This window comes from Acanthopagrus latus, chromosome 2, assembly GCF_904848185.1.
Source record: "Acanthopagrus latus isolate v.2019 chromosome 2, fAcaLat1.1, whole genome shotgun sequence".
NCBI classification, from domain to species: Eukaryota; Metazoa; Chordata; class Actinopteri; order Spariformes; family Sparidae; genus Acanthopagrus; species Acanthopagrus latus.
In genome coordinates, this window is record NC_051040.1 from 26,559,982 (window position 1) to 26,576,152 (window position 16,171).

General features: G+C 40.8%; 1 protein-coding gene across 1 annotated transcript in view; it reads left to right on the forward strand.

Moving 5' to 3' along the window:
• The window catches only part of zgc:153039 (uncharacterized protein LOC767698 homolog), a 65,332-nt gene that overhangs the window by 999 nt on the left and 48,162 nt on the right, over positions 1-16,171 (forward strand). Inside the window, exons 2-6 of the mRNA XM_037074739.1 lie at positions 4,377-4,511; positions 4,957-5,094; positions 5,889-6,209; positions 8,574-8,681; positions 8,786-8,897. Coding sequence (XP_036930634.1) covers positions 4,377-4,511; positions 4,957-5,094; positions 5,889-6,209; positions 8,574-8,681; positions 8,786-8,897 — 814 coding nt within the window. The remainder of the gene's footprint in view (positions 1-4,376; positions 4,512-4,956; positions 5,095-5,888; positions 6,210-8,573; positions 8,682-8,785; positions 8,898-16,171) is intronic.

The following is a 16,171-nucleotide window of genomic DNA, read 5'->3' on the forward strand; positions in this document are numbered from 1 at the left end:
AGATTTGTTTTTCGACTCTTTGGCTCACAGGCCAGTAACTTCAGGTGTCATACACACCAGCACTACAAACCAGGGTCCCGTTGTCCTGTGTTGGCCCTCTGGGGCTGCTGTAGTCTGAGAGCTGGTCTTGGTAACAACAAAACTTATTTGCGAGTTGCTTGATTTAAAAGCATCAAGGTGGGATTTGAGTGAGATCAAATCAATCACTGGTTATGTGCAAAGTGAGTTTAGCCCTTTCTGTTATGTGATTACATTCAGAACTGAATGTAGCTCAGCATCTGGCACAGGTTTGCATGTGACCTGCAAGGTGGATGAATTCCCCTAGTGAGCAGGAAAACGACCCCCCCCCCCTTGATTACATTAATTCGCTAAGAATAAAATGTTTGACTAGACTTTCTTTAGTCTTTCTGTAGTTTTTAATGCTATGTATAACCCAATCCCTCTTACAAAATTGTCCTTATCTCAACAGGAGTTCATTCACAGCCAACAGTGTAGCTCTTGAAAACTGTCAGACCTATTTCTTGAGGTTTAAATGATGATTGGACCAGTTCAATGAGATCCACTACGTTCCAATTTCCTGTGAAAAATACATGTGAAGCTTGTAATCGTATGTCACCCAATCCAGACTTTCACATTTCTGCTGTCCAGAAGATAGAAAAGAAGCAACTGACAAGAGAGATAATCGTCCCCTCTGACTTTGCTCCATCTGTTCTGGTTATTATGGTCTTGTGCCTGTGTTTTTTGTTCTTTTTTTCTTTTTTGCCCTGCTGCACCTCTTAGTTGTTTTCTAACTCTCTCTCATTTTACCCCCTCCCTTGCCACCCCAGTCTCATGAGATGTCAGCTGCTGTGCAGTGGACACGCATTGTGAACACACACACACACACACACACACACACACACACACACACACACACACACACACACACACACGCGCACTCACATGGACACAAACAGTAGCTGTCTGTGTTGTATTTTAAACTAAGGCTCTACACAGGAACTCACAGTCGTTGAATTGTGGATGTGAAACTATTGTGGAATCCTCAGCTGTGAAAGCCTCCACATACGTGACGACGAAGAGACGTATGTGTTGTTGGGCAGTAAAACACGGTGTCTAACATCCCAGTGAATCTAACTGAATGCTGAGACCACGGCTGCATTCTTGCCTTTTCCCGTGAGATTGTGGTACTGATGCTTTGTGATCATGTGACACCCGGAGCAGTGATGTATATAAAAGCAGGCCATGCAAATGGAAGCATAATGCTGTTAGTCACATATACTGATTGTATGTAAACATCTACAATCAAACGTCACAGTAGTTGAAAGTGAAGCTAAATGTGTGTAACTAAATGTGTGTAACTTGCTAAAATGGCACTTACATATTTTCCCACACTTTGATTAGTCACACATGACTTTGATTATGAAGATGTCCAATTGTAGTTATTTTAATCAACCGTTGCTTGCATCTGACCTCGTTTGGACATTATGGGCCCTATTTAGACAGTCTGAAGTGCAGTGCGCTAGTGCATTTATGGAGTGTACAAGTCGACTTTTGGGGATGTGATCCATGGCTGCCCAGCTATTTCACAATCATCCATCCCATCAGCAACTCTGTTTGACTGCATATGAAAAAAAAAACTGATAATAAACTGAGAAGGGGGAGGAGTGCTGCTACACGTACCTCTGTGTATGTGTGAATCTCAGTCTGTGGATCATCACCCTGATCAATAACATTGGGATGAGGGGGTGAAATACATCCTTAATGAGGAAAATATTTATGACATCACCTGAAGTGATCCTCTAGCAGCAGAAACAGTATGTATATCTCTACGTTAACATGCACAATTGTACAGGAGGAACCGCTGGTAAACGTAATTGATTATTTAAAACTCCTGACTGGTTTCCTTAGCAGAATTTATAACTACAGCCATAAGTTTTCATGATATATGTTACAGTGACATGACTGCATTTGTGGAAATGTTTAAAATAACTGAACAAAGCCTCACTAATTATAAAATCAGAGTGTATGAACGGTGTGAATCCGCCTGTGTAATGCGTCCTGCCATATTCTGCTGCCTGAAGATAGCCCCTGTCCACACCTCACTTTAAGGGGCGCACAGGTGGGTGCAGGTAGTTTTGCTATAAACACAACGTGGGTTCTGGCTGGGCATGAAAATAACACTTGCATTGTGCTGTGTGACTCTTTGCACCGAGCCTAAGCTAGAACCATGTATGAAAGGGAGAGGTGTCGAGTTTTTCTGAGCAATGGCGAGATTGAGAAGTATGAAATCCTGTCAAGCTGTTGCAGAGGTCTTGTTTGAGCAAGTACGTATATAACATATAAGATAACGCCTGAAGAATTGTCCTTAACTTTGACTAATAACTTTAACAGTGTCTCAATAAGAGTGTGATTTAGTTATTTAAAATGCAGATTTCACTGACTCCTGAGTGCTTTTAAAGAAGAATTACTGCTAGCATAGCATGTACCACTTCAGTACTTCAGTATTGTTAACAATCCCTCAATGCAAACAGTCACATTCCATAGGTGTGAAATACTGTTGTGCAAGTCGCTATAGAGTAAACCACTGAGTACATCTTGTATTGAGTGAATTATGGAGTGGTTTTAGTCAAATTATTATGGCTCATTTACTGGCCTGTGAGTCAAAGAGTTGAAAAAATAAAATCCCCAGAGTTTTCAGCGGATTTATCATATCAGTCTGAATGTCATTAAGCACAACTTCAATTCAGTAAAAAAAAAAAAAAAAATCAACTTGTTGAACTGTGCCCTCAAAAGTTATTCAGATAAAAGCAGAGTGGGGATTTCTTATTGAGTTGCTATTAATGAAACAACTATTTGATGACTTGCTCATTGTGGCTCGGGGTAGAGCCAGCGTCTTGTTATCTGCATGTTGAAGTGTCCTTGGGCAAGATCCTGAACCCCAAACTGCTCCTGATGTGCTGGTCGCTACCTTGCATGGCAGCCACTGCCATCAGTGTATAAATATGTGAAATTACTGTAAATTGCTTTGGAGACAAAAGCATCTGACAAATACCCTAAATGTAAATGTAAAATTCTGTAGTATGCAAGAGAAGAGCTTATATTTGTCCTGCAGTTTTGTTGACATCAGCAGTAAACACTCAAGCTCAATAACCAGTCCATTAGTTAAACTGGTACCTGAGCTTACTGCTGAGGTACTGACAGAGGCACCAGAAACTACAGTACAGCCTCCAAAGTGACCACTAATGTAAATCAACACTTCTGAACATTGTACCGTCGTAAACATCACAGAGGGAGAATTTACTTGAAGAATGCCGCATTCAAATGCATTCATTTTAGACTAAAATGTAAATGAGTGAATTATAAAGCAGATTAAGGGATATGTGCCTTTCTCAGTCTCAAATCATGGTTAGACTAAAGGTTTCTAATAGAGTGGGGCATGGAACTCTAAAGTGCTTTACAGATACTGGATGATTTGTGTCCATAGCATGATCAGGCAGACCCAAAGTGACCACACCGTCAGAGGATTATATGTATGTAGTTTTGAGTTACTACTAGAATAGATTTACATGCTTTAATGCTGAAGAAAACACATTTCTTTTCTTGTATTGTTCAGTGTTGTTGCCCTGTGTTCACTCTCTGTCTGAAATACTCTGTATTAGCTTCTGTCTCTTTAAGGCCCCCCTCCTTAATGCTCTGATTGGTCAGCTCATGCCTGCCTGAGCCAGCACCGCTAACAGTGAGTCCGGTCAGCTCTGTTGATGTGTTTAGCACATTCTTAAGTAACAAACTAGCTGCTAGGCATAATATATGTAAATATGTGGCATGGTGACAAAGTTCGATGGTAAGAAGTCATGGTAATAATGGCGTTACTACTGACGAGGCATTTCAGGCACTTCAGGAGCTTTTTTTTGACTGTAGCTCCCCTTGTCAAGATGTTTTATATACACATGCACTGAAGAAAAGGGAAAAAACGAGAAAAAAAGCTGCCTCATACAAATCCTGATTCCAGACGTCAGCAGTCCAGAAAAGGCAGAGAGGAAACTGGAGTCACCTCCAACATGTGATCCCAGTTTCACTTTCCGAGGGACTGTTCTGTTGAGTCATTTTGTGCAACGGTCACTTTCATTTTGATTGCTTAGAACATGTTCAGGAATATATTATTCAACTTAAACTGGAAGCACAGTTCTTCCTTCCTCTTTGTAGTCATCCTGCCACACTGAATTCTCACATCCTCTGTGCTGTTGTCAGTTTGAACTCGTCCTTGGAAAGAATAACTTCCCTCCTCAACCACACTGACGTCACAGCTGAGGCTTAAGTTCTGCTTTCGACCAGCTGCTCAGTCGTTTTCCCACTGTGTTTGTGTTTTCCCTGACCAGGGTTCGTGGTTGGACAGTCCGGACTGTACCAAGCCATCGCCATGTTTCTGGTGGCCTACTTCATCATCTCCATGACCGTTTTGTCAGTCTGTGCCATCTCCACCAATGGAGCCCTGGATGCCGGCGGAGCCTATTGTATCCTCTTGACACATGCACCATCACATGACATTTGCACATGACAGTCGTTAACAGTAACATCCTCAAGATACCAAAAACACACACGTGTACAATTCCTTGATACACTCAACAAAGAGAAAGTGCCCTTAGCCTAGCATTGGGTTACCAAAGTATGCAGTGTTTGTCACTGACTGGGGTACTGATATGTTTGTTAACTTCACTATAGGGCATTGTTTGCTACTTTCGATAGAGGCCTGTATTTTTTGCTGGCAGGAGTCTGGTCACTGAGCCCACACAGGGCTGTTTATCAGTCAGCACAGGCTGTTTCCATCATTGAGACACATATTAACATGTACATGTACAGTTTACAAACACATACTGTACATTAAACGGCATTGTCTCCTTTTCAGTTCTTGAAGTTGTCATGTCCTGTAGATGTGAACTTTGCCTTAACTTTGCTCAGACATGATAAGTCGAGCGTTGGGGCCAGAGTTTGGTGGCAGCATCGGCATCATGTTCTTCCTAGCCAATGTGTGTGGCAGTGCTCTGTATGTGCTGGGTCTGGTTGAAGCCATTGTTGCCACCTTTGGAGTGCCAGAAGGTGAGTACAAGCTGGGAAATGATTGGTGATGATTTAGAAAGATGATTTTACACACAGCAGATTTAGTTTACAACATATTACACACATTGCAATACATATTACATACAACATGTTCCATTCATCCATTGACTGTACCTGCTGTACTTTTAACATATCAGCAGGGCTAAGAAGTGATACTGAGAAGATTTGAGTTGTTGAAAGAGTAGAAACGTTTTGTTTTAGGAGTGTTGTATATTTATGACATCATTGATTTATTCCTGAAAAAGGCTGTATTCTTTCAAAAGGTGCTGCAGGGGATTCTGGGCAAAAAATGTAGATTGTTGAGTTCCATTTCCAGGTCAACAAATACTTGCACTTTTTAAACAAAGATTGCTCAGTGACCAATGCAATGAATATCTGTCTTCATGCCACCTCAGTGTTTTTTACACTGAACAAAAGACCGGCAGCATAAATGCTGCCACAGTGTGATTTAAGAAAGCGTGTCTACACTCTGCAAGCAAAAGAGGCATGATGTTAAAAATATCACACTAGATGCTAACACTGTTTTGTTTAAGTGTCAGACAGTGCTTCCTGAAAACAACACAACATGGCAAGAACACTCATTGACTGTCCCTGTTATATGGCAGTTGATTTGACGACACAGAGAAGAATCACATGCTGCACCTTTAAATTCACCAATTCAAAGTTTCATTCTCCGCTGTAACGTTATACTCTTAAATACATCCTGTCAAACATTTACCAGCAGTGCCGTTCCCCTCCTCACCTCCTGCCTCAACACCTTTTACAATCTCTAGATGGAACTATGGCCACTTCTTCCTACCAGGTCCTGCCATCGGGCTACTGGTGGTCTCTGCTCTACGCCACAGCCATCGCCCTGCTGTGCCTGTTGGTGTGCCTGGTGGGGGCCCACATCTACGCTAAGGCCACCTTCCTCATTTTCCTAGTGGTCATGTTTGTCCTGGGCACCATCTTCGTCAGCTTCTTTGCTGTAAGCCCTCGTACCATTCTCCTGCCCAGTACTGGAAACCCGGCAGCCAACCGAACTGGCCCGGTGCCTCCCACAACAGCTAACTTCACTGGCTTCAAGTTGGAGACACTCCTCGGGAACCTGTGGGGTAAGGAGGGTGAGGCTGGGAGAAGAATAGCTCTCATAGGATGTGCTAAAACCAAGCTTGTCAGGAGATCCTCATTTGATCTGTGATGTGTTCTTTAGTTTTCTGTTTACCAGGTGACAACCATCCAATTCAATCTTAAATATTTTAAAAGGTCTGTCAATGAGTAATCTGTTAGTTAGTGTTGATAATTTCATAGATTTAAACTATGCTTAATATAGAAGATATAGAACAGGAGAGAAGAGGGCTGTGAACTACCTGAACGTGTTCAGTGGTTTGGTTGTACTTCTGGGTTGAATCAGTTGTTCTACCTACATTTTACTGTAAATTCGAGTGAAAGGAGTGGAAACACTGCAACTTTGATTGAAAGCTTACCATTTTTTCATGATTGAAATGATCTAATACATTCTTCAAATATCTAATTTACATGGATTTTGTGGCAATTATATCAGTAAAGCTAGCAGTTTAAAATGCTGGAAAAAACATTGTGTGTTTTAATGATGAGCTGATTGATTGTTAACAAGCCTAATGTTCAATTAAGGAAATTCCTTTTTGTCACTCTAGTTTAAAGGCTGTAATTCAAACTTATGTTGACATCAGGACAACGGCAAACTGAAAGATTTGACCAACTTAAAGAAGTATTCTTCTGACAGATGGCCCTTGCATAAAACTAGACTGATGGGTGACGTAATGCAAGTTGGGCAGTGCCTGGTTTTGGCTTGGCGTCAGGAAACCGTAGAGCAGCTACATTTAAGAGAAATGGACAATGAACAGGATTGTGGCTCATATTTGATCAGAACTATCTTGTTTTACTGTTTGAGTTATTCCAGCACAGGACACAAACAATATGGCGGCTGCTTCAACTTCACTGTATTTCTCCATTGCAGCTTAACAGTATGTTAAAAATGTTTCCGACAGTTTAGGTGAGAAAAAGGCAGCGTAATAACTTAGTCTTGTTTATAGTATGTCAGCACTGCCTAGTCTAAACAGTTTCATCAGAGTTTAGTGAGACACTGCTCACTCAAGACGAGAGAGGGAGAGCAATGGCACTCTATCGCGATCCAACTAAACTATTCGTGTCCGTAGACGTGAGCATACAAAAATGGGGAAAAACAATCTGTAGTTGATACAAAAGTTTGTCAGATGATGCGTCTTGGCTAGCAAAAGAATGGGAGAAACGTACTTACTGTCGTATACAGTATTTCAGTAAGTCCAAATGCAGTACCTATTTTACATTCACTGTACAAACTTGGATGGCATCGATCTTCTCATTGAGCTTTTAACAAGAATGCAAATAAGCATATTTACCAATTGTCTATTCATTTTACGGAGCATTTCACCCCATCCTACTAGATCCCAACTTATGGTAATCTATGTGAATGCCTTCATCAACCTGTAGAACTCACTACTGCAGCACTGTCATCCGTCACTGGCTTCCCACCCTGTAACGCAACTGAAATCAGCATTACACAGCCTCTGCAGTGGTGGCGTGTACTTTTTGCTGTCATCACTGTTTTGTCCCCCTTTCTGACCATACCTAAACGTTTCCTACTCTGTTGGCAGAGAGTAGATGTTTGTATTGACCTCTAATTAGGTGTATATGCTGTCCAGTTAGGGAAAACTAACCAAACACTCCACTCTGTGTGCAGGGATTATATCCGAGCATATGATTACTGAGCTAATTGCTGTAACTTGGGCATGCACTCAAGCACGCACGTGAGAACTATTACACTTTAAAGCTTTCAGTAATCCCAAAATCTGACCAAATAGAGCACAAACACACAAATGAGACATGTCAAATTATAATTTTAAATGGGAATAGTTTAAAGAGGAGAGGGTAAATGATTTTAAAACCTCCATGGATGGTTTCTCTCTGTGTCTAACAACCTAAATTGCTTTGTTGCTGTTGTCAATATTAGCTTTTTGATTATTTTCTTTGTTTAACTTTATGAATCAGTAAAACACAATGCTTTTTTTTGTTCTTGTTGGAAACCCCCTCAGGTAAAATTGTTTTTATTATTGTTATCATTATTATTAACAAGAGAGCGCTCGCTGAATTTAAAGTATATTCATGATCCGTTAGACAGGTGCAGGAAGATATTGCATGTATTTCCAGCTATACCCATACGATCATAAAGATTTTGAAGAAATAAATCCGACATCCTGTGATAAAGCAGATGCCACTCTGTGAACAACAGCAAATGCATGTAGAGAATGTTTTTTTTCAAATGCCACAAAAGAAGATGAAGGTCGGCTCAGAGCAGGTAAAGTTGAATGTCGGCCAACAAACCAAATTGAACTTTCCGTTAGACTGATGATGCTGGTAAAACACAGCGACGATAACTTATCTGTTATCTCTTCCCACAGCCGACTACACTCTGGATTACACAACAGGATATATGATGACATTTGCCACAGTTTTCGCTGTCATGTTTAATGGCTGCACCGGCATCATGGCTGGTTCTAACATGTCAGGTGAGTGAGGGCAGGTTGTGTGTGGGAGTGTTTGTTTGTTTCTGTGACCTGATATAAACTGATATGATCTGTGACCGACATGCAAACTGCTCTATTTTTATCAGGGGAACTTAAGAATCCTAGCTACTCCATCCCACGTGGCACCATCACAGCTGTCATCTTCACCTTCATCATCTACAATCTGCTCTGCGTACTGGTGGCCTGCTCCTGTGACCGGTCAGTAACACATGCACACACGCACGCACACGCGCACACACACACACACACACACACACACACACACACACACACACACACACACACACTAAAGGCCCTCACCATTGACTGTACAAGATTGTGGACAGAGCACCAGTCTTTTACTCCAATTAACCCTCCAGAAAGTCATATTATGTGTCAGATATCTGAATTAAGATCCTCCAAAAGGCATCATCACCACAAGTACGGCTGAGTGACTGCAATTATCTGAGGTGAAGCTGAGCAGACAGCTTGGGGCTACCCGTCACTCATCCCCCCAATTACGTATTTAAGTTTACACCTTAAAATGAATTTAAAGTGAAATATATAAAAATGTAGCTGTAGTGCAATTGTTGTTAGGGGATAAATTTGGTATATAGACAAATCCGTTTTTTGCACCATGCTGTAAACATGCTTATTTCTGCTGTAAAGTAACCTTTGGAGCCATCCTCCAGTGACCATTGGAGGAACTGCCATCTTTGGGCATTGTCAAGACAGTCAGTGAGTGGTGATGGCTCTAGCTGCTGTGGTCTGACCTGCACAATTGGTACTCAACAGCCCTTGTTGGTGGCCATTTTCTGATTCAGCATGTGAGGAATCACTCTGGATCCAGATTCAGATAGCGGATCAGTAGACGAAAAGAGAAACAGAAAAACAAAGGCAAAGCCCCTCAAGCCTGTTGCTGTAGTGTCTTTGCCTCTTCATCAGTGACATTAACAAATTTTTATCAAAAATATATTCTTGATCAGAAGCAGCGATATAAGTGAGAGTGATGTAAAAAAAAAATACTGCCAAATCGTAACAACGGATTGTTTATCTGCAGAGAGTTCCTCAGGAACTTACAAGAATGTTGGTTCCCAGCTATAGAAACATGAGGCGACCAGCAGTAGGGCTTTGATGCAGCTACTCCTATTATATCAATTTGGTGTTTCCAGGCCTTAAGGCATTATTCACATGTCCCCCTAAGGCCTTAACCCTTGAACCCTCGCTGGCTTAATTGATGTCATCTGTTAAATGTTTGAGTGAGAAGAAGCTACAGGAGGTTAACATGATTTGAATAGGAATGGGACAGTGCAGCATTTCAATTTGACTTGTGGGTTTGTGTCACAGGGGAAAAGGTCCGTAACACAGTGACATTGCAGTGTAAATACTTGGCTTAAGGTCAGGGTAAGTCTTCAGGACATGAATGTAGAGCTCAAACCAAATGTCCACACTCAGACTTGTATAGTTGCAAAGAAAAGCAAAGTTAAACTCCTTTTAAGAATCTGAAAAGCATTACTTTATGTTATTTTACTTTTCATCTTCCCATTTTCATATAATTGTCTTGGGTTCGTAGTACTTCAGTATAAAAAACATTCAGTCATATCATTTACATCTACAAGCAAGCAAACAAAAACCAGTGAAACGAGCCATAATTGAACATTAATCCACACAGACCCAACAAGGTAATTAAACCTCTGGGTTGATAAGAGTACAAGTGTGGTGCTGTAGTAATAGATATAGCAGATGAAATCCAATAGTCAGCGGCTATCAGATAATGCAGACGGGGTTCATTTTCTGCTTCACCAAACAGAGCTGGAGCGTCAGAGGAGGCCAATTTCAAAACCATCTATTCCGAGTGAATGTTATCCAACACCAGGTGTCAGATAATCAATTTGAACAACTGCAGCGTGCTTGAAAGAAAGTGGACAAAATAATGGAAACGCAGAGCTTGGTGACTTTGTGCAAGAATGACCAGCGTGACTCCAACTAAGCCCATTTAGTTATATGTACTGTATAATGCACTCCTAATGCAAATACTAGTGCTTTTAAGTGTTTGAAATGAGTAGTTGAAGCAAAAAAAAAGCCAATTCTCTGATTGGCTGAGATTCAGAGCACACAGAGCGGGGAATTTGAGAAAGGGCAACTGAGTAGGAGGTTATAATTTAGTGGTTACACAAATAATTTGTCTAAGCACTGAATAGGTAATTGTTTCCCAACAAAATATTTGTTCAGAGGATGCTAAATGTAAAGTTTTTCAATGAGTCACGGCAAAAAAAAAACACGTGAGATCATATCAAGTTGCCCAAAGAAACATTTTAATCCACAAGCCTGTTTAACACTTAAGATACCAGAGTAGTGAAATATGTAATGAAGTGTTAGCACGCAACTAACAATATCTCATGGACACATGGATATTTCTGGCATCCTTGTCCGTTCCTCACTTCACTCTTATAGTTAGAGCAGAAAGTCTTAACCTCGGTGTTGCACTAGGTGTTTACTTCTTTTTCTTTTTGCTTGTTGTTGTCCCTCTCCCTCTCTCGATCTGTCTCTCTATGTGCTGAGTGCCAGAGTTCAGTATTGATGTAGCTCTAAAGCCAGTGTTGCCAAGGTGCTAAACTGACATGACGGGGCTATAAAAGAGCATTGGAGATCAATACGGCCATCATTTACCCTGCTGCACCATCCTCTCTGTGTCCGCCTACCCCGCACACTCACAGATAAGAGACAGTTTCTTAACACACTCGCTCCACCTCTGCAGTACTCTAACCCTTTCTGCATAGAATCACACATTTTACTTGTACTTTTGGTTAGTATATGCTTAAATAAGTTTTCACCTATTGTAGATATTTGATATAGCTTCCCTTTCATATTTATTTGGTCAATAATGGGAAGAGGGAGGGACCAAGTCAGCACTGAGCTCCTGCTCACATGACCCAACAAAGAGGCCACAAAGATCACTCACATGACGTGTGTGTGTGTGTGTGCACGCGCGTGTGTGTGCACGTGTGCGTGTGTGTGCGTGCATGTGTGCGTGCGATGGGGGCTTTGTTCATGCTTGGAATTAATGGATGCAGTGAAATCTGGTCACTCAGGCTAACGTGATCATGTGAACACATACAGCAGTGGTCCCCAACTAGTAGGCCAAGTATTTCTAACCCAGAAAGTAGGCAGCTTTGGTGGTGGCCAGTGTCGTACTATTGAAGAGTAGCTCCACTAATTTGAAAAAATAGAAAATATGTTCAGAAAAACATAAAACCTGATCACTATATGTTGCAATTACGATAACTGTGAAAACTTGCGGTCAAGCAGAGATGTTGACACTTAACTAAATTGACAGATACACAGCTGAACAATAGATAGCTAAAATGAACAGATAAAAAAGTTGGCAAATGTCAGGAAATAATGATTATAAAAGTAAGCTAATCGTATTCACTTGTTGAACGACTACATTTATTGCTGAAATAAAATGGTTTAAATAGTTATAAGTATTGGAGAAATTGTTAAAACAGAAAACAAACTAGAATAGATGGATAAACAGCTAATATAGGCTACTGAATAAGACGGCTAGTTTAAATAGCTAAATAGTTAGCTATATGTAGAAATATGAAAAAGTTATGAAAGTAATGGAGAAATAGTTGAAATAGTAAATGTAATTGATTCATGGATTATTGGGTGAAATAGTGAGCTAAAAGTATAAACTGTTGCAGAGGTTAGCTAAAAGTCATGGATGAATATTAGAAAACCTCCAGCTGCTACCCATTCGAGGTGGTAGTAGAACAAACGCAGACTTGACCTGACCAAACCAAACTTATGTGTAATTAAAAGTTAGATAATGTCCAGTTTAAAATCAACTCAAATTAACACATAGGCCCATGTAGGTTTACATGACGGGTGTGGGTGTTCTCCAGATCACCTCACAGAGCTGCAGGTGGACAGCGTTCAGTCAGTATATACAGTATGAAGTCTTGTCTAAATGCATCCCCAATTCATTTGGTCCTGTCAGACTACTCAGCGTTGGATCTTTGAACCGAGGTATCACAGATTGCAGGTCCCTCTCTAGCAGTGTGCCAGAGGGGAAGGGTTTGTGTTGTGTGTGTATGTGTGTGTGTGGGTGTGTGTGTGTATGTGTGTGTGTGTGTGTGTGTGTGTGTGTGTGTGTGTGTGTGTGTGTGTGTGTGTGTGTGTGTGTGTTTTGTTTTATGTTTTGCAGCAGTCACAGTTTCCCTACTGATAAAATGAAACGGAAGCAGGTTGGTGGACTTTGCTCTCTAGTGGTCACACGAGACAGTTGATTGACACCGTGTTGCTGGGTGTGAACTGCGGCTGGATCTAGACACTGTCTAGACATGTGACACACTTGTGTAGACTGACTGCCCGGGCCTGTGCTATTCCAGTTAGATGAAGATCTCTTTCAACTTTATCAGTGGAGATTTGTTTTGTTCTGCATCTTCATTATTGGAAGAGGCAACAGCATACCTCACGGTGTGTGTGTGTGTGTGTGTGTGTGTGTGTGTGTGTGTGTGTGTGTGTGTGTGTGTGTGTGTGTGTGTGTGTGTGTGTGTGTGTGTGTGTGTGTGTGTGAGAGAAAGAGACAGCTTATGTAACACTGCATTATGTAGAAATTGGGTCATATAAATTGACGACTTGATGACTGTAGACAGGATATTTTAAAGATTCACATAAATGGACAGATTAGTATCAAGGAAGAGAGGTATGTGGTTGAAAGTGAATCACCAAGTTCCTCAGAGCTGGCAGCTGCTAATTATGAAACACAGAGGAGTGAAACATGCAATGTGAAACCCTGTTTTATTGTCACAATCTGCCTTATCTTCAGTTAGCTTGGAGACATTGAGGCTTACCAGAATCCCACTGATACGAGCGCTATCTCGCTTGAGGAAATGCATGATAATTTCTCAGAAGGTGAATTGTCTCTTACAGGGTATTTCCTAATTATGTACTCGTTTCTGTTCATCCTCATGTAGACCAGATGTCTGACTTTGCGACCTTGGAAGAAAAGATACTCACTTAAACTTTAACCAGTTACTTTAATTGAGTAGTTTCTCATCTTGCTTATAGGAAAGTATGCAGAATTTCCCATGTTGCGTAAATGAATCTCACCATTTAATAAAAGCTCAATGTTGGAATTTACTGCTTTCACTTCCCCAGATTAAAAGAATGGGCTGATTGTCTGTAACTCATAAGTATGCCCCTATTGACTGGCCAGCAGCCACTATCCAGAGATGACAAGTGGGCCAGTAGTGACAGTGACAGGTCCCACCGGTGAACAACTTATCTTAATATCCAGCTTTCATTTTCTAATGGAGGACGGAGGAGCGTCTAAGCATTACCTGCTTGTAAACCGTGTGCTGCAGGATATTTCATCTTCTGCTTGCAGAAAAACATTTTCATTCACCAGCGTTTCTGCTACATTAAGTTGACTCACTCCTCGAAAACATATTACCAACAATACCAAAGTGCATCATAAAACTTTATTGATTTTTCTGTAAGGAAATTAAAGGAAGGCTAATATTTATCATGGTGCAGGAATAAGTAACATCCATTCACCAAGTGCAAATTGTTTGAGAAATGAGGAAGATTTTGCTCATACATTATAAGTGCAAGAGCACATACCAATTCAAAGAAAAGCATTTTGTGGAAATCACCCTGAGATATAGGTATACAAACAGAATCACTATGTGTTGACTGATTTTTAAAAACATCGGTGATCAGCATGAAGAGAAACTAAAACCATGAGGGTGAAGAATCATCCAACATTCGTCTCATGCCAAAACCAAATAACACACACAGACACACAGGCAGTGGTCAGGCGGGTGACAGGTTTCTTGTCATTAAAGCATACACACAGACAGACTTAGCAAATTATCATGGATTAAAATATGACTGCTTCAGTGAAAGGCATTTGTCATGTTACAGCGCCACCATACTACATATCAGGGAAACCGTCACAACTGAGACGAGACTTGAGGGTAACTGTGATGATAGCAGTATCTCATTATTGGATGTCAATGTGGGACTGGGTTTCTAACCTTTAACTGTGACACTTCTAACCTTTAACAACACTTGTGTAGCATTTTTATAGTTCACAACACACTATAAAGTAGTAAAAGGATATTTCATGTGTTTATTATTACTGACAAGGGTGGCCCATGTAGGGGACAGACTTTTGCACCATCATGCAAGCGTGCGTGCACACACACACACACACACACACACACACACACACACACACACACACACACACACACACACACACACACACACAGCATGAATTCATAATTTCTCATAACTCATAACAAGTTTTCTTCCTCCACGTATCATTATGAAGTATGTGTGGATTGCACAATGTAATGGCTGTAGATGGCACCACTTTCTTCCAGAACACTATGGGCAGTTGAGTCAAAACTTTAAGCACATAATGCTGAATTATGTTAAACTACTTCTCAGTACCAAATGCTGAACAGATCTGCAACACTGAATGAAGAAAAGATCAGGTAAAGATTCATGAAAAAAACATGTGGCATTATACTTCATGTAAAGAACACATTCACTTATTTTCTGTCTTAGATATAGCTGTAACTAACCTATGACAATGAATTACTGTTTGATATTTATGAATGACAACATGAAAAGCAATGTCTGCCCGTGTAAGTTAGCCCATTAGTAACAGTTGAGACACTCAATGACCTCTCTCACCTCGCTTTGCAAATCCATCAAAGGGATGTTGAAATGTGCAGCACAGAGGACCAGTGTTTACCAGCTAGTTGTAATCTGTAACGTGACCTGTTGAAGTTGTCTCTGTCTTGACAACCTTCATTGTAACTTGTCCCTTGAGGTGAGTGAACAAGAGTCAGTGGAAACGTTCGCCTTGAGATACATTAACGTGTTGCCTCTTACTGACAGTTTGGAGACTTCATTTTTATTTTTTGAAGTCTTCGTGGACCAGATTTTGCCCGTGTGTGTTACAGATCAATGACACCATCAGCATTTCAACTGGTTTTCTACAAACCTCACTATACAATTTTGTCTGCCATTTGGCACACAGTCACCCAGGGAAAGGAAGGTTAACTGGCGATCCATTTCTATTAAAGGCTAAATTATTGAATGAACTTGCGCTTAGGGGGGAAAACTGTCTGTTACCACTTTAAGTACCATCATTACAGTGTCTTATAGTTTCCTACATTCCTGTTTGAATTTTTCTTTTTTTTATACATAACATTAGAATCATATAGCTGTTGCATTTGTCCAAATTGGCCCTACAAGATGTACACTTGAAAGATACACTTAAAGGATAAATAGTCCTGGTAGAAATCGTGACAAAACAGTGAGAAAAACAATTTCTATACTGAATGTGAAAATGCATTCAAAACTTTGCAGGCAGTTGTTTCTAACAAAGCGTCCACTTCTCACTGGGCAGAGGGCAAAACTCCAGGCCCCCTGGACATGACACCACCCCTTTTTCCACAACTTCCCAT